The 25423-nt window shown below is 62.4% G+C and overlaps 7 protein-coding genes across 13 annotated transcripts in view; 5 read left to right on the top strand and 2 right to left on the bottom strand.

The window, feature by feature from the left end:
- The first annotated feature begins 482 nt into the window (after positions 1-482).
- Positions 483-1505, top strand: TYROBP (transmembrane immune signaling adaptor TYROBP). The gene is made up of 5 exons (XM_065664825.1): positions 483-569; positions 862-882; positions 973-1089; positions 1295-1338; positions 1421-1505. Exons 1-5 carry the CDS (start codon positions 533-535, stop codon positions 1466-1468), a joined length of 267 nt encoding a protein of 88 aa, XP_065520897.1. The 5' UTR covers positions 483-532; the 3' UTR covers positions 1469-1505.
- A 93-nt stretch (positions 1506-1598) lies between these two features.
- On the top strand, positions 1599-5781 carry RBM42 (RNA binding motif protein 42). Its single transcript, XM_065664813.1, is given in 21 exon segments — positions 1599-1820; positions 2021-2132; positions 2134-2154; positions 2813-2833; positions 2836-2899; positions 3009-3074; positions 3584-3642; positions 3645-3692; positions 3694-3747; positions 4130-4183; positions 4185-4310; positions 4312-4344; positions 4438-4477; positions 4480-4553; positions 4555-4623; positions 4955-5075; positions 5159-5196; positions 5198-5272; positions 5274-5355; positions 5442-5462; positions 5465-5781. Coding segments are annotated over 21 exon segments (1449 nt in total). The 5' UTR covers positions 1599-1638; the 3' UTR covers positions 5554-5781.
- LOC136006750 (uncharacterized) lies at positions 5702-7857 on the bottom strand. The gene is made up of 5 exons (XM_065664814.1): positions 7410-7857; positions 7255-7301; positions 6288-7126; positions 6133-6199; positions 5702-6050 (listed from the first exon to the last, which is right to left on the bottom strand). The coding sequence occupies exons 1-5, from the start codon at positions 7416-7418 to the stop codon at positions 5939-5941; spliced, it is 1074 nt and encodes a 357-aa protein (XP_065520886.1). The 5' UTR covers positions 7419-7857; the 3' UTR covers positions 5702-5938.
- LIN37 (lin-37 DREAM MuvB core complex component) lies at positions 7379-10246 on the top strand. 3 transcript variants are annotated; one of them, XM_065664818.1, is made up of 9 exons: positions 7379-7964; positions 8224-8299; positions 8405-8455; positions 8603-8632; positions 8737-8816; positions 9269-9444; positions 9557-9679; positions 9771-9833; positions 9918-10246. In XM_065664818.1, the coding sequence occupies exons 1-9, from the start codon at positions 7931-7933 to the stop codon at positions 10152-10154; spliced, it is 870 nt and encodes a 289-aa protein (XP_065520890.1). In that variant the 5' UTR covers positions 7379-7930; the 3' UTR covers positions 10155-10246. The 3 variants fall into 3 exon arrangements, with proteins under 3 accessions (XP_065520890.1, XP_065520891.1, XP_065520892.1); XM_065664819.1 differs by having other exon boundaries at positions 7390-7757; XM_065664820.1 differs by having other exon boundaries at positions 7399-7964; positions 9771-9844; positions 9918-10136.
- Positions 10247-10516: 270 nt separating this feature from the next.
- On the top strand, positions 10517-14774 carry ETHE1 (ETHE1 persulfide dioxygenase). Of its 3 annotated transcripts, XM_065664822.1 has the most exons (7): positions 10517-10694; positions 11258-11402; positions 12524-12669; positions 13508-13637; positions 14180-14269; positions 14447-14563; positions 14646-14774. In XM_065664822.1, the coding sequence occupies exons 1-7, from the start codon at positions 10614-10616 to the stop codon at positions 14696-14698; spliced, it is 762 nt and encodes a 253-aa protein (XP_065520894.1). In that variant the 5' UTR covers positions 10517-10613; the 3' UTR covers positions 14699-14774. The 3 variants fall into 3 exon arrangements, with proteins under 3 accessions (XP_065520894.1, XP_065520895.1, XP_065520893.1); XM_065664821.1 differs by lacking the exon at positions 10517-10694 and having other exon boundaries at positions 10839-11402; XM_065664823.1 differs by lacking the exons at positions 10517-10694; positions 14180-14269 and having other exon boundaries at positions 10837-11402.
- LOC136006755 (ly6/PLAUR domain-containing protein 3-like) lies at positions 14766-20180 on the bottom strand. Its single transcript, XM_065664824.1, has 5 exons — positions 20105-20180; positions 17741-17863; positions 16680-16859; positions 16017-16154; positions 14766-15788 (listed from the first exon to the last, which is right to left on the bottom strand). The coding sequence occupies exons 3-5, from the start codon at positions 16708-16710 to the stop codon at positions 15049-15051; spliced, it is 909 nt and encodes a 302-aa protein (XP_065520896.1). The 5' UTR covers positions 16711-16859; positions 17741-17863; positions 20105-20180; the 3' UTR covers positions 14766-15048.
- Positions 20181-22421: 2241 nt separating this feature from the next.
- The window catches only part of LOC136006751 (neuroguidin-like), a 4527-nt gene continuing 1525 nt past the window's right edge, over positions 22422-25423 (top strand). Inside the window, exons 1-4 of one of the 3 annotated variants that reach the window (XM_065664815.1) lie at positions 22428-22615; positions 23381-23452; positions 24648-24785; positions 25334-25418. In XM_065664815.1, the coding sequence (XP_065520887.1) occupies positions 22568-22615; positions 23381-23452; positions 24648-24785; positions 25334-25418 (343 nt within the window). In that variant the 5' untranslated portion in view covers positions 22428-22567. Of the gene's footprint in view, positions 22616-23380; positions 23453-24647; positions 24786-25333; positions 25419-25423 lie in introns of all 3 variants that reach the window. The other 2 variants (XM_065664816.1, XM_065664817.1) reach the window with 2 other exon arrangements.

The following is a 25423-nucleotide window of genomic DNA, read 5'->3' as shown; positions in this document are numbered from 1 at the left end:
ATGATGAGGTAATTAATGGCTCCTAAGTGCAATTAATAGCCATAAATTGGTAACGAATAGCCCGCATGGGGGAATTAATGGTATTGCTAATGAATTGCCCCCATGGGGTAATTAATGGCCCTCAAAGGATGACCAATAGCCCCCAAGGGACAAGTAGCAGCCCTGAAGGGTTAACCGACAGCCGCCATTCCTGCAGTGAATGTCCCCGTAGGGTAACTAATGCCCCTTGGAGGCTAAACAAAGGCCCCAAAGCGGTAATTGACAGCACCAAGGGGTAATTAATAGCCCAATGGGGGAATTAATAGCCACCAAAGGGCAATTAATAGCCCTAAGTGGTCATTAAGGGCTGATCAAGGCTCGTATGCAGTAATGAACACAGTGCAAGGGGGCGGAGCTTCCCGTCAGGGGGAGGGGCCTCGCCAAAAAGGGAACTAAGAGGGGAAGGGGGGGGCGGAGCTTAGCCCACGTGACCCCCATTGGCCCCTCCCACTTCCCCATTGTCTCCCAGGGCCTTGTCCGTGCGTCCGGCGCCATGAGACACGGCCCGGCTCTGCTGCTCCTGCTGCTGGGTGAGGCCACGCCCCCTTCCATAGGCTCCGCCCCCTCATTAGGCTCCTCCTACCGCCCCCCACCCCCTTGGCCCCTCCCACCCTGGGCAAAAGGAGACAATGTGGTAGGAAGGGCCAATAGGGTGGGAGAAGCCAATGGGGGTGGGAGGGGCTAAATGAGTGGGAGGGGCCAATGGGATGGGAGGAACCAATGGGGTTGGGAAGGGGCTGAAAGGGGGTGGGAGGAGCCAATGGGGAAGGAGGGGCGGAGCTTTCAGTGTTGTCACGTGATCACTCCCATTTCTCCCTGCAGGATTGGCAGCTGCAGAGGGAGGTGAGGCCCCGCCCCCCCTTTCCCTGAGGTCACGTGGTATCACGGGGGGGGGGGGGGGGGGTCAACATCTTTTCCCATGTATCCAATCAGATTGCAGCTCCTGCCTGCCGGGCCCGGGACCAATCGCAGCACTCGTGGCCGCCGACATCATCATGACACTACTCATCGCGGGCGGGGCCTACTGCCTGGGGGGGCGGAGCCGGAGAGGTGGGGGAGTGGCTTGGGAGGGAAGTGGGCGGTGACGGCGGGAGGGAGGGACCAGAGGGAGGGGCGGGGCTTGAGGGGGGGGAGTGGGAGGGGTGAACGGGAAGGGGCGGGGCGTGTGCGGGGGGGAGGGGGGGGGCATGACGACTCACCGCGGTGGGCGGAGCTTCCCCTCCCTGACCCCTCCCTTTTCCCCCCCCTCTCCCAGAGGGAGCCAAGCCCCGCCCTCCCGATGTGGAGCCGACCTATCAGGTGAGACCACTGCGGGGCGGGGGAGGGGGGGAAGTGGGCGGAGCTTGGCTCATATCTGACTCCACCCCCACCCCCCCTCCAGGAGCTGCAGGGCCCACGTGGGGACGTCTACAGCGAGCTCCAGCGGTAGCCCCACCCCCCCCAATAAAACTCCACTTTTTGCCTCAGTTTGCCTCAATTTGCTCTTTTCGCCACATTTCCATGGGGGGGGGAGGTGCGCGCTTCGTGCTCGTGACGTCATCGCCGCGCGCCGGAAGTGCGTCATTATCCCCCCTCCCCTTCCTTCCTTCTTTTGCCATCATGGCGGCAGCGGCGGCTCCGGCAGCGGCGGCGGCTCCGGCGGCCGGGTCTGGTCCCGGTCCCGGTCCCGGAGCTGCGGCTTCGGCCTCGGCCGGGAACGGAGCCGGGGGGAGCGGGGGGGCGGCGGCGGCGGCGAAGAGCGGCGAGGAGCGGCTGAAGGAGATGGAGGCCGAGATGGCGCTGTGAGGGCCGAGGGCGGGGCCACCGGGCTGCCATGGCAACGGGGGCGTGGAGTCCCCATGGCAACGCGGGGGGGGGCGGGACTTAAGGAAGAGGGCGGGGCTACGGGGAGTGCTTTGGAGGGGGGGTGGAAGGTTCCACTGGGGGCAATGGGGGGCAATGGGCACACCCCTTGACCCGTTCTGTGTCCCCCCTCCACCAGGTTCGAGCAGGAGGTGCTGGGAGCCCCCACCCCGGCTGCACCCCCCAGCAGTGGGGACCCTGCGTCAGCCATGGCCGTGCCCCCCGTGCCCCCCGTGCTGCGGCCCATCATTGGCCACCAACACCTACCAGCAGGTGGTGCCCCATGGCCCCCCCATGGCCCCAGAGCCTTTCTATAGTTCTGTAGCCCCCCCATGGCCCTATAGCCCCCCCTATGACCCCATAGAGCCGTATGGCCCCATAGCCCCCCTTTGGCCCCATAAACCCCCCATGGCCCTATAGCTTCTCTATAGTTCTGTAGCCCCCCCCACCATGGCCCCATAGTCTTCCTATAGTTTTGTAGCCCCCCCCATGGCCCCATAGCCCCCGTTTGGCCCCATAGCCCCCATAGCCCCCCATGGCCCTATAGCTTCTCTATAGTTCTGTAGCCCCCCCCCCTCCATGGCCCCATAGACCCCTATGGCCCCATAGCCCCCCCATGACCCTATAGCCTCTCTATAGTTCTGTAGCCCCCCATGGCCCCCCTTTGGCCCCATGGCCACCTATGGCCCCATAGCCTCCCTAATAGTTCCATAGCCCCCCCATATCCCCATAGCCCCCCCCATGTCCCTATAGCCCCCTATGGTCCCATAGCCCCCCCATGTCCCCATAGCCCCCCCATATCCCCATAGCCCCCCCCCATGTCCCTATAGCCCCCTATGGTCCCATAGCCCCCCCATGTCCCCATAGCCCCCCCATGGCCCCACAGCCCCCCCATGGCCCCATAGCCCCATGCGCTTTCCCATCCTTTCAGGTCCAACAGAGCCTCGAGGCTCGCGTGCTGCTGCTGCTGCCACCGGCCCCCCCATTGGAGCGCCCCCAGTGCCATTTGTGGGTCCAGGTCGGTGTCATCGCCTGCCCCCCCCCCCCCCCCCCCAGTGTCCCCCCAAGGCCTCTGGCGTGACCCCAGTGTATTCAATCCTCCTCTTATGTGCGTGTTCCCCCCACAGCTGTGTCCCCACAGAGGCCCCCAGTGCTGAGACCGGCGTTTGTGCCTCATGTGCTGCAGCGCTCGGGTGAGGGGGGGATGCGGGCTCAATTGGGGGAGGTGGGGGGCTCAATGGGGGGAGATGGGGGGCTCAATGGGGGGAGATGGGGGTATCAATGAGGGGGGATGGGGGGTATCAATGGGGAGAAGGTGAGGGACTCAATGGGGGAGATGGGGGTATCAATGGGGAGAAGGTGGGAGGCTCAATGGGGGGAGATGGGGGGCTCAATGGGGGGAGATGGGGGGTATCAATGGGGAGAAGGTGGGGGGGCTCAATGGGGGGAGATGGGGGGTATCAATGGGGAGAAGGTGAGGGGCTCAATGGGGGGAGATGGGGGGCTCAATGGGGAGAGATGGGGGGTATCAATGGGGAGAAGGTGGGGGGCTCAATGGGGGGAGATGGGGGGCTCAATGGGGAGAAGGTCGGGGGCTCAATGGGGGGAGATGGTGGGACTCAGTCGGGGGGTCAATGAGGAGACTTGGGGGGTATCAGTGGGGCTCTGGGGGGGGTCTGACCCCTTGCTCCCTCCTTCGCAGGTGCCCCCCGCTCCCTGTCCCTGCGTCCCCCTCCTGGGGCCATCGTGGGGGGCCCCACTAGGGGCCCCCCCCCACCCCTCCGCTGCTGATGGCCCCGCCGCTGCAACGCCCCCCCCCCTGCGCCCCTCCCCCCACTTGGGACCCCCCTGCGGGGCCCTGCCCCTGTGAGTAGGGGCGGTCCATGGGGGGCTATGGGGGGGGGGGCTGTGGGGTGAATGGAACGTGAAGAGGAATTCAATGGGGCTTAATGGGAGGGCTATGGGGGGGCTGAGGTGGGGGCTAAGGGGGTTTGGGGGGTTTATGGGGGGTTCGGGGGCAATTTGGCAGGGGCTCGGGGGTCAATGGGACCTCATGGGGGGGATAAGGGGGTTGGAGTGAGATGGGGGGGGTTAAAAGGGGCTCTGGGGGGGGAATTGGGGGTCGCTGGAGGTAAATGGGAGGTTTAAGGGGGGGTGAGGGGGGATTATGGGGGGTCCACAGGAAGACTCTATGGGTCTGGGGGGGTTCTGGCCATCTATAACCCTTTTTTATTCCCCCCCCCCCCAGGTAGCAAGTGCCCCCCCCGTGAACCCCTTGACCCCATTGGTGGCTGGGCCCCGCCCCCCCCCCTCCCACCCCTTCCCCTTCCCCAGCCCCTCCCCCCCCTTCCTCTTCCTCTTCTTCTTCTCTGGGGGTGCCGGTCGCTGCCCCCCCACCGAAGCTGACCCCCACCGTGATCCAGGCGGCGCCCGACCGTGTACCCCCCTGCACGCAAGAGCCAGGTGGGATCGCCCTCCGGCGGGGGGCATGGCCAAAAGCGGAGAGGGGGGCGTGACTTCCGCTGAAGCCCTGCCCCCTTCTGTTCGCCCCAATAGGAGGAGCCCCTGCCCCCCCCAACACGGGCGCTGCCTCCCCCGCTATGGCGGACATTGGGCCCTGCCTGCCCTCGGGCCACGCCCACCCCGTGGCCACGCCCACCGTGGAGCCGCGCCCCCGCCCACCCGGCGCCCCGCCCCCCACGAAGGACGCGCCCCACCGAGCCACCCTTCCTGACCCCAGATGTAAGGGGGGGGGTGGAGCCTATTGGGGAGTGGGCGGGGCTAAGGGGAAGCAGGTGTCGTTATGGCAGGGGGTGGGGCTTACGTGAGGATTAGATTTCATTGGCTGGGGTGAGGCCTGGGGTTGTGGGCGGGGCTTGTGTGGCCTTATGAGGCAGTGGGGTGTCGGGGATTGGAGGCGCGGCTATGGGCGGGGCTTCCTGGGGGGGGGGCGTGGCTCATCGAGAAGGGGGGTGGGGCCATGGCAATGAGGAGGAGCCTACCCAAAGGGGGGTGGCCCAAAAGCCAATGGGGGGGGGCGTGGCCTGCTCCTAAGCCCCGCCCCCCTGCGCAGGTAGGGGCGGAGCCATCCCCGGAGGACAAGAAGAAGGGGCGGGGGGAGCGGCTCAAGCGCTGCATCCGCACGGCCGCCGGGAGCAGCTGGGAGGATCCGAGCCTGCTCGAGTGGGATGCGGGTACGGAGCCCTCGCCCCATCACCCCCCTTGCCCCATCGCCCCCGTTCCTGCCTCTCCATATCCCATATCCCGTGTATCCCAGACGACTTCCGGATCTTCTGTGGGGACCTGGGCAATGAGGGTGAACGACGACATCCTGGCGCGGGCCTTCGGGCGCTATCCGTCCTTCCTGAAGGCCAAAGTGATCCGGGACAAGCCGCACCGGGAAGACCAAAGGATACGGATTCGTGTCCTTCAAGGATCCCAACGACTACGTGAGGGCCATGAGGGAGATGAATGGTACCGCACAGGGATGGGGGGGATGGGGTACGGGACCCATAAGTGCCCCCCCCCCAGCCCCCTAAGTGACCCCTGAGCTCCCGCAGGGAAGTACGTGGGCTCGCGGCCATCAAGCTCCGGAAGAGCATGTGGAAGGACCGGAACCTGGAGGTCGTGCGCCGGAAGCAGCGTGAGAAGAAGAAGCTCGGCCTCAGATGATGACGTCAGCACCCGGGGCGGGGATTGGGCGGGGGGAGGGGGCATGGCCTGCACCCGAGGTGGGCAGGCTTTGGGCAAGGTGAGGCAGAGCCTGTGCTGGGGTATGGAAGGTTTGGGTGGTGGAAAGGGCGTTCGGTGCTCGTTTGAATGGAGTTACTATAAAGTAGGTTTATTTACATGCAAGTAACACAACTTTGATCTGATTTGAATATAATTAGCGTAACAGTGGAGCGGTTGTGCCATTTACATGTAATTAACGTAAGCCCAACGCGATTAAGGACCCGCCGGCAGCGCTGCACATGGTGGGAATGGCAGCGCTGGAAGTGCACTGACAATGGCACCTTATTGACCTACAAGGCATGATGGGAGATGTAGTCCAGGTGCCCTATGGGGGGGGGGCGCAGTGCATTGTGGGAGTTGTAGTCCGGCAGAGGCCATCTGGGCTCCCCATCAATGGTTTCTGGTGCGGGAGCATGGCCAAGGCAGAGTCCACGGCCCTGGGGGGGGGGGGGATGGGCGTAAGGAGAGGGACTGGGGGGGGGGTGGGCGGGGCTTAAAAGTTTGGGGGCTGGGCCTCACCTCAGGCTTTGCCACAGGAGGCGGCGCCGGCGCCGGAGCAGCCGCAGGATGGGATCGACCGGAGCGCCTGTGGGGCAGGAAGGGGTGTATGGAACCCATCAGCACTGCTATGGGCCCCATAAGTGACCCCTCAGACCCGTAAGTGACCCACAGACCGTGGATGTCGTCCTTCAGGGACCGCGAAGCATCCTGTGAGCTGCCACTGATTGGCTGCGGGGTATCCTGAGGGTCACATGACCTCAAAGATGGCTCTTCCTGCATAGCACTGTGGTCCTCCAACGGCAACCCCTGGCGCAAAGCATCCTGGGAGCAGCTCCTGATAGGCTGCGGGGTCTCATGGGGGTCATGTGACCTCAGACATGGCACCTGCTGCAAAGGCTCGTGGGAGATGCCCTCTTTAGGCCTTGAGGGCTCAATGGAGTCAGGTGATGTCCAACATGGATGCCGCCACAATGGCTCCTGGGAGCTGCTCCTGATTGGCTGCGGGGCCTCCCGGGGGCCACGTGACCTCGCAGGTGGCTCCTGCAGCAGAGGCTCGTGGGAGGCCTCTCCTGTAGGCTGCGAAACATCACGGGAGCTGCACTCCGTGGGCATCGATGCCTCGCAGGGGTCACGTGATGTCCAACATGGATGCCCCCATGGCAGCGCCTGGGAGCCTCTCCCGATTGGCTGTGTTGCACTAGAAGGGTCACCTGACCTCCACCACGGCTGCCGCAGAGCACCCTGCGAGCTGACCTTCATTGGCCGCCAGGCCTCCTTGGCATCACATGACCGCGAGGACGGCATCCACCCCAGGAGCCCCGCAGCACCCCGGGGGTCATGTGACGTCCAACATGGCCGCGCGCGTGAGGGCTCCTCTGCAGCCTCCACCCTCCTCCGCAGCCGCCATTGAGCCAGGGGGTCCCCGTCGGGGGCGGGGTCAGCGGAAGGGGCGGGGCCAACGGAGGGGGCTGGGCCTGCGCGGTGGGCGGGGCCCCGCTGGAGGAGAGCGGTGCTGGGGGGGGGGGGAGAGAAGGGGCGGGTGAGGAAGGGGGCGGAGCCTCGCTCAGGCCTCACCCCCTGCACCACTGCTGACCAATGGGGAGCCCTCTTGAGGGTCACGTTGGGGTCACGCCCCCTTACCTCCTCTGCAGCAGCCAATCCGTGCGCTCCTCCAGGCCCAGCCCCTGCTAAAAGATGGGGGGGGGGGGGGGGGGGAGAGAGGTGCACCGCGTGACGTGGCAATGACGCGGCAGTGACGTCGGCCTTGCCCCTAGCCCCACCCTTACGGGCCTCACCCGCTCCATGGGACGCGCAGGCCGCGACCGCTCCTTCCCGGCATGCCCCTCTCTCTCGTTGCTAGGGAACGGCGCTTCCGGTTTGCCCGGCACCGCCCACTCCGCAACATGGCGGCGGCTGCCGCGGGACTACGACTCCCGTCGTGCTTTGCGCGGCACCTCGAGCGCTGATTGGTTCCAGGGCAAGACTGACCAATAGGAGGAGGAGCCGCGACTTCAACTCCCGTCATGCGTTGCTTCTGGGCACCGCCCTCCAACCCCTGATTGGTTGCTGGAGGAGATGGCCCGGCCCGCCTGCCAATCAGACTCCGAGGGCCGGCGGCGGCGGTGGCTGAGGGGATCGGAGCCGTGAGCGGCGGGAAAGGGGGATTCGTCGGGTCCCATAGAGCCCCATAGAGCCCCATAGAGCCCCATAGCCTCCCATAGACCCCCCATAGAGCCCCATAGCCCCCCATAGAGCCCCATAGCACCCCCATAGCCCCATATAGGCCCCCCAAAGGGTCCCCCCATCTCCTGGCGCCATGTTGGCCGTGAAGGTGAAGGTGGAGAAGCCAGGTGAGTGCGCGTGTGCCCCAGAGCCCCTATGGGACCCCCAATAGCCCCCATTGCCCCCATTGCCTTCCATTACTCTCCTATTACCCCCCCAACCCCTTTAGTCACCCCATAATGCCCCCCCCATCCCCCCCATTACCCCCCTATTACCCACCAAAGCCCCCTTTAGTGGCCCCATTTGCCCCCATTCCTCCCCCCCCAAAAACCCTGCTATTGGGGTTGCCTTCAGCCATCCCATAATATCCCCATCTCCCCCCCATAGAGCTGGAGGCTGCGGCCGCCAGGAGCCGCTTGGATTCGGTGCTGCAGGACCTGCTGGAGCGGAGCCGGGGGCCACGGTGAGGGGGGGGACCCCAAAAAGAGGGGGGACCCCAAAGGATGGGGGGGGTTTAAGTCCTTTGGGGCCCCCCTCCCATTGAACCCGTGTTGGTTTTGGGGTGCAGCGAATCCATGGAGGAAGAGACAGGAAAAGCAGCTGGAGACGCAATAACCAAGTAAGGGGGGGGGGGGCTGAGGGGGGTCACCCCCCTTTTGGGGTCCTTTAAGGGCTCTATGGGAGACACCCCCCGCTTTGTGCTCCATGGGGGGGTCAGGTCCCCCCCAATTGCTCCCCCCCCCCTTAACCCCTTGTTTCACTGCAGGGAGGCATCGCCCAGCGCCCCTGGGAAGAGGTGAGGGGCGGGGCTTGAAGGGGGGGCGGTGGGGCTTAAAGGGGGGCGGGGCTTATGGGAAGGGGCGTGGCCTGAGCCCGTGCACCACCACCCCCCCCCCCCAGGCCCTCTGGCCGCTTCTCACAGCAGCGCAGGAAGAAGCGCCGGGAGGCGGAGGAGGGCCCGGACCCGGTGCAGCGCCCCAGTGAGTGCATGGGGGGGGGGGCTGTGGGGCTGCCCCATAGCGCTCTAGGGGCCACGGACCCACTATGGGGCTGCCCTGTAGCACTCTGGGGGTGATGGTGCAAGCTAATGGCTATGGGGCTGCCTCAGCTCTCTATGGGGTGACACGTATGGGCTATGGGAGTGACCTGTAGCTGCTATGGGGGGAGGGTCTCTGTGGGGCTGGAGACACTCTTCCCCCCGGTGTTCTATGGGGATGGGAAGGTCTCGATGGGGCAGGGAGTGCCTCACACATCGATATGGGGCTGGGGGGGTCTCTATAGGTCAGGGATGGGTTCTGTGGGGCAGAGTGTGTCTCTGTGGGGCTGAGAGTGTCTCTATGGGTTCTTCTCTGTATCTAACTTTGTGTCTTCCCTTCCTTCTCTCCATCTCTTATGGCTTTGCCCCACACCTTGCTGTGGGGCTGCCCCATAGATACGTACGTGATCAAGCTCTTCGACCGCAGCGTTGAGCTGGGGCAGTTCCCTGAGGGGACCCCCCTGTACCCTGTGTGTCGTGCCTGGATGCGGAACTGCCCCACAGCTCCTGCCCCACATCCTGCCCCACACGCGGCTCCAGCCCCACACACGGCTCCAGCCCCGCGACCACAGGTCAGAGCCCAGCAGCCTTCTATGGGGCTGGGGGCACCCCAATGTCTTGCTATGGGGCAGAAGGGGTGCAGGGCCCCCCCAACCCCCATATCCTTTGTGGTCTCCCCCCCAGGCAGCTGCAGGGAATGCTGGGAAGGGGCAGGACATCTACGAGCTGCCACCTCCCGCCCCCCCAGGCCCCCCCCGGATCCCCTCCCCCCTGGGGCCTGAGGAGGGGGCGCCTCCCCCGGACCAGGTAAAGAGACATCCCCCCCCCCCAATTCTGCCATGACGTCATCGGAATGACATCACCCCTGACGTCACCCACCCACACACCTGACCCGCAGCCACCTGACCCTGCACCCCCGATGTCCTCCCTCATCTACAAGAACATGGAGCGGTGGAAGCGTGTGAGGCAGCGGTGAGGGGCGGGGCGGGGGGGGAGGGGCTAATGGAAGGGGGCGTGGCTAACGTTAAAGGAGCCGTATCCACAGGTGGCGGGAGGCGGGGCAGCGGCAGCAGCAGCGCTATGGGCCCAGCCTGAGGCTGCTGCGCCTCATCTACGAGCGGCAATAGCCCCCTATGGAGCCACATCCCGTATGGAGCCATGCGGTCCCTATGGAGCCACGCAGGGGTTCCCATTACACCCATTGAACACGCCCCCTTCGCTGAGCCACGCCTCCTTAATAAAAGCGGTGGACCCCCACGTTAAAGCCTGGATTGGTCAATGAGGTGGGGGTTAAGGAATGGGGAGGCACTTGGGGGGCACAAGGGTCACCGGTGGCAGGAGTTGCCCCTTTAAGTCATTGCCCCTTGAAGGACATTGCCACTTTAAGGATATTGCCCCTTTAAGGCCATTACCCCTTTAAGCCCATTGCCCCTTTAAACCCATTGCCGCTTTAAGGACATTGCCCCTTTAAGCCATTGCCCCTTTAAGCCAGTGTCCCTTTATACCCATTGCCCCTTTAAACCCATTACTGCTTTAAGCCCATTGCCAATTTAAGGCCATTGCCAATTTAAGCTGTTGCCCCTTTAAGGACATTGCCCCTTTAACCCATTGCCCCTTTAAACCCGTTTCCTCTTTAAGCCCGTTGCCCCTTTAAGCCGTTGCCCCTTTAAGGCTCCTCCCCTCCGCTCCCAGCCCCTCTTAAAGGCGCCGCGTCCCTCCCGTCTCTCCGGCCCACCCCGCCATGTGGCTCCGCCGCGTCCCCGCCGCCATCGCGGCCCTTCGGGGCTACGGCACCGCGGGGAGGCGGCTGCTGCTGCGGCAGGTCCGGGGGGGACCCCGTGTGGGCCCCATGGGGGGGGGGGGGGCATTGGACGGGGTTGGGGGGGGGAACCCGGAAGTAGGGGTTGGATAAAGGTCATGTGATGGGGGGGTGGGGTTGGGGGGGTAATAGGGGTTACCGGGGGGTCATACGGCGGGGTCATGTGGTACCATGCGGGTTCACGTGTTGTTGTAAGGGGGTCACGTGTTATCAAGGGTTAGCATGGGGGTCCTGTGTTTTCCTGTGCTGTTCCCGTGTCGTTCCCATGTTTTTACGTTGCTCCGGGTTCCCATCTCGCTTCCGCATTGTTCCTGTGTCATTCCCGTGTCACTCCCGTGTCGTTCCCATGTCATTCCCATGTCGTTCCCGTGTCATTCCCGTGTCATTCCCCTGTCGTTCCCGTGTCATTCCCTTGTCGCTCCCGGTCGTTCCCATGTCGTTCCCGTGTCGTTCCCATGTTGTTCCCCTGTCATTCTGGTGTCGTTCCCGTGTCGCTCCCCCGTCGTTCCCATGTCTTTCCCGTGTCACTGCGGTGCCGTTCCTGTGCCGCTGCCGTGTCCCCGCAGCTCTTCGACGCCTCCTCCTCCTCCTTCACGTATGTGCTGGCGGACGCGGGCTCGGGCGACGCCATCATCATCGACCCCGTGCTGGAGGCAGTGCCCAGGGACACGCGGCTGCTGCGGGAGCTGGGGCTCAGCCTGCGCTATGCGGGTGAGGGACCCACGGAAACCCATATAATCCTATAGACACCCATAGACCCCTATAGACACCCATAGACACTCACAGACACCCACAGACACCCGCAGACACCCACAGACACCCATAGAACCCTATAGACACCCATAGACCCCTATAGACACCCACAGACACCCACAGACACCCATAGAACCCTATAGACACCCATAGACACCTATAGACACCCATAGACACCCACAGACACCCACAGACACCCACAGAGCCCTACAGAACACTATAGACATCCATAGAACCCTATAGACACCCACAGACACCCATAGAACCCTATGGACGCCCACAGAACCCTATAGACACCCATAGAACCCTATAGACACTCATAGGCAGACACCCATAGACACCCACAGAGCCCTACAGAACACTATAGACACCCATAGAACCCTATAGACACCCGTAGACACCCATAAAACCCCACAGACTCCCATAGACAGACACCCATAGACCCCCATAGAACCCTATAGACACCCATAGACCCCCATAGAACCCCATAGACCCCCATAGACATGACACCTGTAGACACCACCTAATGCCCCATAGACACCTGTAGCACCCTATAGACCCCCATAGTCACCACATAGCACCCCATAGACCCCCACAGACACTGTGTGGGCACCCATAGTGCCCCATAGATACTGTGCAGACACCTCATAGCGCCCCATAGAGACCCTAGAGCAGCCCACAGAGCCCCACAGACACCCGTAGCGTTCCACAGACACTATGTAGGCACCCATGGTGCCCCGTAGACACCATGTTGACACCTGTAGCCTCCCATAGACACTGTGTAGACGCCCCATAGCAGCCCATAGACACCCTACCCATACCCTATAGCACCCCATAGAGCCCCACAGACAAAACATAGACTTCCGTAGACCCCCATAGGCACCCCATAAACACCCCATAATACCCTCCCCCCACCCCTAAACACACTCTGAGAGGCCTTCGGACCCCTCCCTGTGCCCTCAATGGGGCTTTGGCCCCCCTATTCACCCTATGGGGCCCTTGGTCCCGACCTGCCCCCCCCGCCGAGCCCCGCATTGGTCTCTCCCGGCGCTGACCCCGCCCCCTTTTCCCGTCCGCAGTGAACACCCACTGCCACGCGGATCACGTGACCGGCTCCGGCGCGCTGCGCGCGGCGCTGGGGTGCCGCAGCGCCATCTCGCGGCAGAGCGGCGCAAGCGCGGACGTGCTCCTGCGCGACGGGGACGAGCTGCGCTTCGGAGCCTTCGTGAGCCACGCAGGGACCCGTAGGGACACACAGGGACCCCACAGAGAGCCCATAGAGACCCCATAGGGACACATAGGGACCCCGTAGGGACACATAGGGACACATAGGGACCCATAGAGACCCATAGAGACCCATAGGGACCCATAGAGACCCATAGAGACACATAGGGACACATAGGGACACATAGGGACCCATAGAGACCCATAGGGACCCATAGAGACCCCACAGAGAGCCCATAGAGACCCATAGAGACCCCATAGAGACCCCATAGAGAGCCCACAGGGACCCATAGAGACCCATAGAGACCCATAGGGACACATAGGGACACATAGAGACCCATAGGGACACATAGGGACCCATAGGGACCCCATAAAGACCCATAGAGACCCATAGAGACCCCATAGGGACACATAGGGACCCATAGAGACCCATAGGGACACATAGGGACCCATAGGGACCCATAGAGACCCCACAGAGAGCCCATAGAGACCCATAGGGACTCATAGAGAGCCCGTAGAGACCCATAGAGATCCATAGGGACCCCATAGAGAACCATAGAGACCCCATAGAGTCCCTATAGAGACCCATAGAGAGCCCATAGGGTCCCCGTTGAACCCTACGTGGGGAGACAACCGTTGATGCCTACAGGGGGGATCATTGATACTTGTGGGGGCCCATTGACACCTGTGGGACCCCCTTGAGCCCTATGCAGGGGGGGAGCTCTATTGATCCCTATGGGGGACCCCATTGACCTCCAGGAAGGAGACTCCCCACTGAACGCCATCGGGGGCAGAGCCGCCTTAGGCCGCTCCCCCACACTCCCCCCCCCGCCCCACAGGCGCTGCGGGCACGTGCCAGCCCCGGGCACACGGCCGGGTGCCTGACGCTGGTGCTGGACGATGAATCCATGGCGTTCACCGGGGACGCGCTGCTCATCCGGGGCTGCGGCCGCACAGACTTCCAGCAGGGCAGGCACCGGGAAGGGGCGGGAGCGGGGCAGGAGGGGACGGGGTGGGGATGGACTGGGATGGAGTGGGAGGGGATAGGATAGAGTGGGATGGAGTGGGATAGAGTGGGAGGGGATGGGAATGGACTGGGAGGGGATGGGGATAGAGTGGGAGATGATGGGGATGGACTGGGATGAAGTGGGAGGGGCTGGGATAGAGTGGGAGGGGATGGGGATGGACTGGGATAGAGTGGGAGGGGATTGGGATGGACTGGGATAGAGTGGGAGGGGATTGGGATGGACTGGGATAGAGTGGGAGGGGCTGGGATAGAGTGGGAGGGGATTGGGATGGACTGGGATAGAGTGGGAGGGGATTGGGATGGACTGGCACAGACTGGGAGGGGATGGGGATGGACTGGGATAGAGTGGGGAGGGATTGGGATGGACTGGGATAGAGTGGGAGGGGCTGGGGTAGAGTGGGAGGTGATTGGGATGGAGTGGGATAGATTGGGAGGGGCTGGGGGGCCCTAGGAGGATCTCGTTGCCATGGTGACGCCCCCCCAGGCTGTGCCCGCACCCTGTACCGCTCTGTGCACGAGAAGATCTTCACCCTCCCCGATGAGTGCTTGGTCTACCCCGCGCACGACTACAACGGTGGGAGGCACTGGGGGGTCACCTGTGGGTCACTCGTGGGTCACTCGCGGGTCACTTGTGGGTCACTCGTGGGTCACTTATGGGTCAGTTGTGAGTCACCTGTGGGTCACTTGTGGGTCACTCGTGGGTTACTCATGGGTCACTCGCGGGTCACTTGTGGGTCATGTCTCCCCCCAGGGCACACGGTGTCCACGGTGGGGGAGGAGCGGCGCCTGAACCCCCGCCTCACGCTGAGCCCCGATGCCTTCGTCGCCCTCATGGAGGGGCTGCAGTTGCCCCGCCCCCGCCGCATGGGTAAAAGGGGCGGGGCTGAAGGGCAGGGGGCGGGGCTAACAGGAAGGGGGCGGAGCTCTGACGCCTCTCCCCCCTCCTCCAGATGAGGCCGTTCCAGCCAATCTCCGCTGCGGGATCCAGGATGAGCCCGTTTAGCCCCACCCCCTATGGCTAAGCCCCTCCCCCTGAGCTAAGCTCCACCGCCCAATAAAAGACCAACCTCCTTGTTCCACCGCAGCCATTTATTGCCCCATTGCGAGGGGTGTGTGGGGAAGGATGTGGGGTGCCCCATAAGTGCACCATAGGGCGGGGAGTGCACTTATGGGGCAGCTTATGGGTTGGGGGGGCCCCTTATGGGGCACCCTATAAGTGCCACCTTTACTTGGGGGTGCCCATTGAATGGAAGGGGACAGGAGGTGCACTTATGGGTCAGTCTCTGGGGTGGGAAGGTGCCACTTATGGGATGCCTGTCCCATGCATTGCCCCACTTATACCCCATAGAGGCCCTAGAGGAGGAGGAGCAAGAGGAAGGGGAGGGGCCACAACCCCACCCCCAGGGGGTGGCTCCGCCCCACGGGGCCCTTGACGCCATCTTTGCGCTCCAGGGGGCGCCCTGCGCGTCCAGCGGCCATCTTGGAATCCATGGCGGCCGTGTTGGCATCAATGGCGGCTCCATGGTGGTCAACAGCAGCCACGTTGCTGTCAATGGCCGCCATATTGGCTGTGGGGGTGGCTGTATTGGCTGTGGGGGCCGCCATATTGCTTTTGGTGGCAGACGCATTGGCTTTGATGGCTGCCATATTGGATTGGGTAGCGGCCCCATTGGCCACGGTAGGCACCGTGCTGCCTATGGAGGCGGCCATATTGGTTTTGCTGGTGGCCATATTGCCTTTGGTGGCTGCCATGTTGGCTACAGTGGGCACCATGTTGCCTGTGGAGGCGGCCATATTGGTCTTGGTGGCGGACACATTGCCTATGGGGGCGGCCATCTTGGTCTTGGTGGCCTTGTCCCCCCCAGTGCTCCTGTTGCCTTTGGTGGGCCCGGCTGTGGGGCCATGGGGCTGCGGGAGGAGCTCGAGCCGGGGCAGGTTGGGGGCAAAGAGGCTGCGGTTCGCTATGGGGCCGTTGCAGAGGTCCCCGGCACAGCAGGAGCCCTCCAGCCCCACAGCGTCGTCACCTCGGGGCTCTGGGGCGCAGGCCGGGTCCCGCACGCAGCCCCGCACCTCCCGCCACCGCCGGGACCCACCTGCAAAGGGGGGTGGAAGCGGACGTCAGCCCCATAGCTGCCCCATAGGGAGGTGTTAGGGCAACCAGGCCCTATAAGGGACCTATAGGGCACTATACGGTCACCATGGCGACCAATGATGCTCTCCAATAGGGTTGCCACGGCAACAGCCTGCATGTCCTAGTGGTCATCGTGGCGGCCAATGAGGCCTGACCCCACCACCCCCCCCGGTCTCCCATTGGCTCTCACCCAGCGTCACCGTGACGTTGCCGAGGAAACAGCCACGAAGGTCCCCATAGCACTCCACGATGGTGGGGGCAGAGCAGGGGCCGTCGTCAGGGCAACCAAAACAGCGCAGCCCATTGGGTGCCTGCGCCGTGACGTTGTCTAGGGCGGGGGGGGGGGGCAGGGATGCTCCTTACACCACCAAGTCTCACCCCCACTGCCCCCCACTACCCCCATTAACCATATTCCCCTCATCATCCCCATTACCCTCATTGCTCCTCATTACCCCCGTTAAACCCATTGCCCCCCATTACCCCCAATCCCCTATTACCCCCCATTACCCCTATTACCCCATTGCCCCCGTTCCCCTATTGCCCCCCATTACCCCCATTACCCTCCATTGCCCCCCATTACTCCCATTACCCCCATTGCACCATTACCCCCTTTGCCTCTTTTACCCCATTAAACCCATTTCCCCCGTTACCCCCATTGTCCAATTACCCCCACTGCCCCCATTGCCCCATTACCCCCATTACATCCATTGCCCCCCATTGCCCCATTGACCCCATTACACCCATTGCCCCCCATTACCCCTATTGCCCCCCATTGCCGCCATTGCCCCATTGACTCCATTACCCCATTCCCCCCTTTGTCCCCATTCCCCCCATTCCCCCATTCCCCCATTACCGGGCAGGGGCAGGGCCCTCTCGGTTCCCATGGGGAGGGCCCCGTTGCAGGCCACGTCCCCCCCCCGGCACTGGCGCCTCCGCACGAAGACCACGACCCCCGGGAGCTCGAGGGCGCGCGCGAGGGCCCCGGGCTGGCCCCGCCCACAGCCCCTGCCCCCCAGCGCCAGCCGCCCGTGGCCTGCGGGAAACAGCGCCCCCTGCCGGTGAGTGCGGGCCTCCGCGGCGCCCCCTGGTGGTGGCGGAGCGAGGGCAGATGGGGGGAGGGCCGAAACAGAGCGCCCCCTATCGGGCCGGAGGGATAGAGAGCTGCCCTAAAGAGCGCCCCCTAGCGGCTCAGGGTGACACGGAACAACCCGCAGCGCCCCCTGGCTGCTGAGGGAAACCCAGAGCGCCCCCTAGCTGCCGTGGCGTGGTGGAGAGCGCCACCTGGCTGCGAAACACCTCGAGCAGAGCCGGGATTCCAGCCCCACATCTCCCCATAGCTCATCCCCTGCCCCCCATTGCCCCATAGAACAAAGCCAGGGGTTCCAGCCCCACATCTCCCCATAGCCCACCCCCTGCCCCCCCTTGCCCCATAGAGCAAAGCCAGGGGTTCCAGCCCCACATCTCCCCATAGCCCACCCCCTGCCCCCCGTTGCCCCATAGAGCAAAGCCAGGGGTTCCAGGCCCATATCTCCCCATAGCCCACCCCCTTCCCCCCATTGCCCCATAGAACAAAGTCAGGGGTTCCAGCCCCACATTGCTCCATAGAGCAAAGCCAGGGGTTCCAGCCCCACATCTCCCCATAGCCCACCCCCTGCCCCCCCTTGACCCATAGAGCAAAGCCAGGGGTTCCAGCCCCACATCTCCCCATAGCCCACCCCCTGCCCCCCCATTGCCCCATAGAGCAAAGCCAGGGGTTCCAGGCCCATATCTCCCCATAGCCCACCCCCTTCCCCCCATTGCCCCATAGAACAAAGTCAGGGGTTCCAGCCCCACATTGCTCCATAGAGCAAAGCCAGGGGTTCCAGCCCCACATCTCCCCATAGCCCACTCCCTGCCCCACGTCTCCCCACTCACTCCATGTGACACTGGCCAATGCCTCAGCGCAGACGTCACTCTCCGGGGGGCAAGTGATGTTGGTGGCCGCATGGCAGGTCCCATCCTCGGCCCCACAGCTCAGGCACTGCAGCCCCACAGTGCCTGCCCCACACATGTGTGTGTATGTGTGGGACTGGTGCTCACGGGCCCCACCCTGCCCCTGGGGATGCGTCTTGGGCGACGCTTGACCTGTCCCAGCCTGTCCCTGCCCGACCCACAGCACGGCCTCTGCCCCATAGAATCTGCCCCACAGCCCTCCAGCATACCTCTGCCCCACAGCTCCTAGGCCTGACAGCCCCTTCCCCATAGCCTCTGCCCCATTTCCCCTAACACTGCTTTGCTCGTGCCCCATAGCGGCTCAGCCCCATAGCCCTGAATCCAGACACTCCCCCCACCCCATAGCTCCTGCCCCATAGCCCCCTGACACCCCTCCTTTCCTGCCCCATAGCAGCTCAGAGCAACCCCCATAGACTTGAACTTTGACAACCCCCCTGACCCACAGATCTGGCCCCACAGCCACCTGACAGCCTCTGCTACTGTCCCATAGCAGCTCAGCCCCATAGCCCTGAAACCCCCCTGTGCCACAGCCCCCATGACACCCCTCTACCCCATAGCCTCAGCCCCACACACCTGAGACCTGACACCCCCCCCAGCTCCTGCCCCTCAAGTGCCCCCTTACGCCCCTCAACTGTCATGGCCGAGCCTCCCCCACTCATTACCTGGCAGCAGCAGCAGCAGCAGCAGCAGCAGCGGGGGCCCCCCCGTAGCCCAGCCCCACATCTCAGCCTGGCCCGTGCCGTGGGGCTGAGCTCTCCTCATTTATGGCAGCGAGGAAGAGGTGGGGCCGGGGTGTGGGAGCCCAGGGGCTCCACGCCCCATAGCACGGTGCCCGCCCCATAGATTGGCTCCCGCTCCATAACGCAGTGCATGCCCCATAGAAAAGATCCCACGCTACAGAGTGGCTCCCTGCCCCATAGAGCAGGACCTTCCCCATGGCCTGTTGCCACATCCCATAGCACAACTGCTGCCCTATAGCACAGCTGCTGCTCCACAGTGCCACTCGTGCCCCATAAAAGAGCTCCTTGCTCCATTGCACAGCCTCATGGCAGCACGGGGGATCTTTGCCTGTAGCTCTGCCCCATAGCTCTGCCTCACACCAAAGCACCCAGAGCCCTGCCCCATAGTGCTGCCCCATAACCCCACCCCACATCTCTGCCCTGTGGCCATTCCCACAGCCCTGCCCCATAGCTCTGTCCCACAGCCCCACCCCACAGCCCAGCCCAAAGCTGGGTGAGTCACCCCCCAGGTGAGTCACCGCCCCATAGCAGGGGTGGGGGGAGGGGAATCGCCTCACCCAGCACCACATGAGACCCTCCCCACCCCCCCACGCCTGAACCAATGAGCATAACCCAGCATCATAGCCCTGCCCCATAGCAGGGAACCCATAGCCCTGCCACATAGCATAAACCCCATAGACCTGCCCCATATCATAAACCCCATAGACCTACCCCATAGCATAAACCCCATAGCCCTGCCCCATAGCATAAACACCATAACCCTGCCCCGTAGCATAAACCTCATAGCCCTGCCCCATAGCTAAAATCCCATAACCCTGCCCCATAGCAAAGCAACCATAATCCTGCCCCATAGCATAAACCTCATAGCCCTGCCCCATAGCTAAAATCCCATAACCCTGCCCCATAGCATAAACACCATAGACATACCCCATAGCAAAGCAACCATAGTCCTGCCACACAGCATAAACCTCACAGCCCTGCCTCATAGCATAAACAACACAACCCTGCCCCATAGCATAAACCCTTAACCCTGCCACATAGCAAAGCAACCATAGTCCTGCCCCATAGCATAAACCTCATAGCTCTGCCCCATAACATAAACCCCAAAATCATACCCCATAGCATAAACCCCATAGACCTGCCCCATATCATAAACCGCATAACCCTGCCCCATAGCATAAACCCATAACCCTGCCACATAGCAAAGCACCCGTAGTCCTGCCCCATAGCATAAACCACATAGTCCTGCCCCATAGCATAAACCCCATAGACCTGCCCCATATCATAAACCCCATAGACCTGCCCCTTATCATAAACCCCATAACCCTGCCACATAGCAAAGCACCCGTAGTCCTGCCCCATAGCATAAACCACATAGTCCTGCCCCATAGCATAAACCCCATAGCTCTGCCCCATAACATAAACCCCAAAATCATACCCCATAGCATAAACCCCATAGACCTGTCCCATATCATAAACCCCGTAACATAGCAAATAGCACATAGCAAAGCACCCGTAGTCCTGCCCCATAGCAGAGCACTCGTACCCTGCTGGTGCTGCGCCTCTTCAGCACACGGTGAGCTCCCAACGGTGCCCTCGCACTGCGGTCGCTCCTCGCTTGCTCACCCCGGAGCCCATTGGAACCTGGCACCTCCGGTGCCCGCTGTCCAGCAGCAGAGTGAGCAGGGCACGGGTTCGGGGCAGAGCCCCAGCCCCAGCCTCACCTCCAAGGCCTGAACCCCAGGGTCTGAGCCGTAGAGTCCCAGCGACAACCTCAGCACCAGTCTCAGCTTCAGAGCATCAGTAGGGTTAGGGTTAGGGTTAGGGTCAGGGTTAGGGTTAGGGTTAGGGCTAGGGCTGCCTTACATCTAATACATCTATTAACCCATGGTATGTTAGGGTTAGAGTTAGGGTTAGGGGTTAGGGTTAGGGGCGCCTTACATCTAATGCATCTATTAATCCCTGTTGTGTTAGGGTTAGTGTTAAGGTTAGGATTAGGGTTAGGGGTTAGGGATAGGGTTATGTTTAGGGTCTGTTGGGGGTCTATAGGGGGTTTATGGGGGTCTGGGGCGGTCTGTGGGGGGTCTATAGGGGTTTATGGGGGTCTATTGGTTGTCTATGGGGCATCTGTTGGGGGTCTATAGGGGGTTTATGGGTGTCTGGGCATGTCTGTGGGGGGTCTATGGGGGTTTATGGGCATCTGGGGGTGTCTTTTGGGGGGTCTTTAGGGGGTTTACGGGGGTCTGAAGGGGTCTATGGGTGTCTGGGGGGGTCTCTAGGGGGTTTATGGGGATCTGGGGAGGTCTGTGCGTGTCCATAGGGGTTTATGGGTGTCTATAGGAGTCTATGGGGGTCTATTGGGGGTCTATGGGGCATCTGTTGGGGGTCTATAGGGGGTTTATGGGGGTCTGGGGGGCTCTGTGGGGGGTCTGTAGGGGGTTTATGGGGGTCTGGGGGGGTCTATGGGGGTCTGGGGGGGTCTATAGGGGTCTGTGGGGGTCTGTGGGGGGTCTATAGGGGGTTTATGGGCATCTATGGGGGGTCTTTAGGGGGTTTATGGGGGTCTGGGGGGTCTATGGGGGTCTGGGGGGTCTATAGGGGTCTGTGGGGGTCTTTGGGGGGTCTATAGGGGATTTGTGGGGGTGGTCTATTTGGGTCTATAGGGTGTCTATGGGGGTTTATGGGGGTCTATGGGGGTCTGAGGGGGTCTGTAGTGGGTTTGTGGGGGTCTATCGTGGGTCTATGGGGCATCTATTGGGGGTCTATAGGGGTTTGTGGGGGTCTGGGTGGATCTATGGGGGTCTGGGGGGGTCTATAGGGGTCTGGGAGGTTTCTATAGGGGTCTATGGGGCTCTATGGAGCTCTATGGAATGTATAGGGGTTTATATGGCTCTATGGAGTGTCTATAGGGGTTTATGCAGTGCCTATACGGATCTATGGGGTGTCTATAGGGGTCTGTGGGGCTCTATGTGGTGTCTATAAGGGTCTATAGGGGTGTCTATAGGGGGTCTAATGGTGTCTATGGTGCTCTATGGAGTGTATAGGAGTTTATATGGCTCTCTGGAGTCCCTATAGGGGTCTATGCATTGCCTATACAGACCTATGGGGTGTCTACAGGTGTGTTTATAGGGGACTATATGGCTCTATGGAGTGTTTATGGGGTCTGTGGGGCTCTATGAGGTATCTATAGGGGTCAAGGGGTATCTATAGGGGTGTCTATAGGGGACTATATGGCTCTCGCGTGCATATAGGGGTCTACGGGGTGTCTATAGCCTGTCTATAGGTGTCTAAAGGGGTCTATGGGGTGTCTATAGCCTGTCCATAGGTGCCTATAGGCTGTCTATAGGGGTCTATGGGGGTCTATAGGAGCCAATGGGGTTCTACCAAATCCACGCTTCTGCCGCCCTCGGCTCCCTTCGGAAAGCTTCGGCTCCGCTCGGGTCCCTGCGCGACGCCCCCCCCACCCGGGCTGCCGCTGCCGCCCTCGGCTCTTTTCGGCAAGCTTCGGCTCCGCTCGGGTCCCTGCGGAAGGCCCCGCTCCCTTCCGGAGGCTGCTGCTCCGCTGGGGTCCGAGTGGCTCCGAGGTTGTCCCAGAGAAGCCGACACCTAACAGTGCCCGCTTGTCACGCTCCATTTCCTCCCATTACCCTCCATAACTGGGCACAACTCGGCTCGGCTCGGCTCGGCTCGGTTCGGTTCGGCTCGGCACGGCTCGGCTCGGCACGGCTCGGCACGGCTCGGCTCGGCACGGCTCGGCTCGGCTCGGCTCCACCCTTGCCCTCTATTACCTCCCCATTTCCTCCCCTTACCTCCCGCCCAGCCACTCAGGGGGCGGTCCAACAGCCCCATTCTCGCCTCCCATTGGTCCGTTCCCCTGTCGCTCCTCCCCTCCCGCCCAGAGGCGGCGAGGCGGGACTTCCTCTCCCTCCTCGCCGTCCCATTGGTCCACATACCCAGAGCCGCGCTCCTATTGGCAGCTGCCACCGCCCGTCAAACCTTCAGTGCCAAGATGGCGGCGGCTGAGGCGGTCACGCTGCTGGAGGCTCTGCAGGGGCAGGTTCGGACCCACATTTACCCCCCTGGGACCCACATTTACCCCCTCGGACCCACATTTACCCCCCTGGGACCCACATTTACCCCCTCGGACCCACATTTACCCCCCTGGGACCCACATTTACTCCCTCGGACCCACATTTACCCCCTCGGACCCACATTTACTCCCTCGGACCCACATTTACCCCCTCGGACCCATATTTACCCCCCTGGGACCCACATTTACCCCCTGGGACCCACATTTACTCCCTCGGACCCACATTTACCCCCCTGGGGCCCACATTTACCCCCTGGGACCCACATTTACTCCCTCGGACCCACATTTACCCCCCTGGGGCCCACATTTACCCCCTCGGACCCACATTTACTCCCTCGGACCCACATTTACCCCCTCGGACCCACATTTACCCCCCTGGGACCCACATTTACCCCCTGGGACCCACATTTACCCCTCGGACCCACATTTACCCCCCTGGGACCCACATTTACCCCCTGGGACCCACATTTACCCCCTGGGATCCACATTTACCCCCTTGGACCCACATTTATCCCCCTGGGACCCACATTTACCCCCTCAGACCCACGTTTACCCCCTGGGACCCACATTTACCCCCTGGGACCCACATTTACTCCTTCAGACCCACATTTACCCCCCTCGGACCCGCATTTACCCCCCTGGGACCCACATTTACCCACCTGGGGCCCACATTTACCCCCTGGGACCCACATTTACCCCCCTGGGACCCACGTTTACCCCCCTCTGCTGCAGGTGGCAGCCGTGACTGAGCACGGGCGGGCGCTGCTGCAGAGGCTGCGTGGGGGAAAGCTCCGCACCGAGAAGGTACCTATGGGGCTCTGTGGGGCACTATGGGGTGCTGTGAGGGTGCTATGGGGCGCTATGGGGTGCTATGGGGCACTATGGGACACTATGGGGGTGCTATGGGGTGCTATAGGACACTATGGGGGTGCTATGGGGCTCTATGGGACACTATGGTGGTGCTATGGGGCGCTATAGGGCACTGTGGGACACCGTGGGGGTGCTATGGGGTGCTGTGGGGGTGCTATGGGGCACTATGGGGTGCTATGGGGCGCTATGGGGTGACTATAGGTATACATGGGGGTGTTAAGGGGCGCTATGCAGGTGCAGAGGGGGCTGAAGGGGTGCTGTGGGGTGTCTATAGGGGTTTATGACGGGGACGTATGGGCCTTAGGGAGGGGCTGTGGGCCCTACACGGGTCCTGTGGGGGGTGTCTGTGGGTCCTGGAAGGGGATAAAGGGGATTATGTGGGTCAGATGGGGTGGCTGTGGGGTGTGATGGGGGTCTGTGGGGCTCTATGGGTGTCTGTGGGGTCTTGTGGGTGTCTGGGGCTCTATGGGTTTCTACGGCTGTGTATGGAATTTATGGGCGTTTGTCTATGGGGCTCTGTGGTTCTCTCTCTATGGGTCCCTATAGGTCTTTCTCTCAATGGCTCTCTCTCTATGGGTCCCTATGTGTCTCTCTATCTATGGTTCTCTATGGGTCCCTATGGGTCCCTATGTGTTTCTCTCTTTATGGGTCCTTGTGGGGCTCTCCCTATGGGTTTGTATGGGTCTCTCTCTATGGGTCCCTATGGGTCTGTACGGGTCTCTCTCTCTGGGTCCTTGTGGGTCCCTATGGATCTCTCTCTCTATGGGTCCTTATGGGTCTCTATGAGTCTCTCTCTATGGGTCTCTCTCTATGGGTCCGTATGGGTTTCTTTCTATGGGTTCCTATTGGTCTCTATGGGTCTCTCTCTATGGGTCTCTCTCTATGGGTCCCTATGGGTTTCTTTCTATGGGTTCCTATCGGTCTCTGTGGGTCTCTCTCTATGGGTCCCTATGGGTCTCTATGGGTCCCTATGGGTCCCTATGGGTCTCTATGGGTCTCTCTCTATGGGTCCCTATGGGTCTCTCTCTGTGGGTCCCTATGGGTCTCTCTCTCTATGGGTCCCTATGGGTCCCTATGGGTCTCTCTCTGTGGGTCCTTATGGGTTTCTCCCTGCGTCCGCTCCCCGCAGGGGCTGTCCCTGCTGGCGCTGCGCCCACAGGCGCTGGTTCAGTACCTGCAGGACCTGGGCCTGGTGCTGGGGGCCAAGGCCCAGGGGCGGAGCCTGGGGGCGCTCCCGGCCCTGCCCCGCCTCCTGGAGACCCGCGTGGTGAGGGGGGCCCTGCCCCACACCGGGGGGGGATCTGTGGGGCTGGGGGTGGATCTGTGGGGCTGGAGCCTCTATGGGGTTGGTATAAGGGCTGAGGGGGGTGGATCTGTGGGGCTGGGGGTGGATCTGTGGGGCTGGAGCCTCTATGGGGTTGGTATAAGGGGTGAGGGGGGTGGATCTGTGGGGCTGGGGGTGGATCTGTGGGGCTGGAGCCTCTATGGGGTTGGTATAAGGGGTGAGGGGGGTGGATCTGTGGGGCTGGGGGTGGATCTGTGGGGCTGGGGCCTCTGGGGTTTGTATAAGGGGTGGGGGGTGGATCTGTAGGGCTGGAGCCTCTATGGGGTTTTTATAAGGGGTGGGGGGGGCGGATCTGTGGGGCTGGGGGTGGATCTGTGGGTCTGGAGCCTCTATGGGGTTGGTATAAGCGGTGGGGGTGGCGGATCGGTGGGGCTGGGGGTGGATCTGTGGGGCTGGAGCCTCTATGGGGTTCGTATAAGGGGTGTTGGGGGCACATCTGTGGGGCTGGGCTCTATGGGGCTGCCCCATAGGTCCTGGAGAAGCTACGCCCCATCGAGCACCGCCTGAAGTACCAAGTAGAGAAGCTGCTGCGAGCGGCCATGACGGGGGCCCCAGGTGAG

Source organism: Lathamus discolor, unplaced genomic scaffold (assembly GCF_037157495.1).
Source record: "Lathamus discolor isolate bLatDis1 unplaced genomic scaffold, bLatDis1.hap1 Scaffold_64, whole genome shotgun sequence".
NCBI lineage: Eukaryota > Metazoa > Chordata > Aves > Psittaciformes > Psittacidae > Lathamus > Lathamus discolor.
Note: the sequence above shows the minus strand (reverse complement) of the source record. Positions and strands in the feature narration are given on the sequence as shown.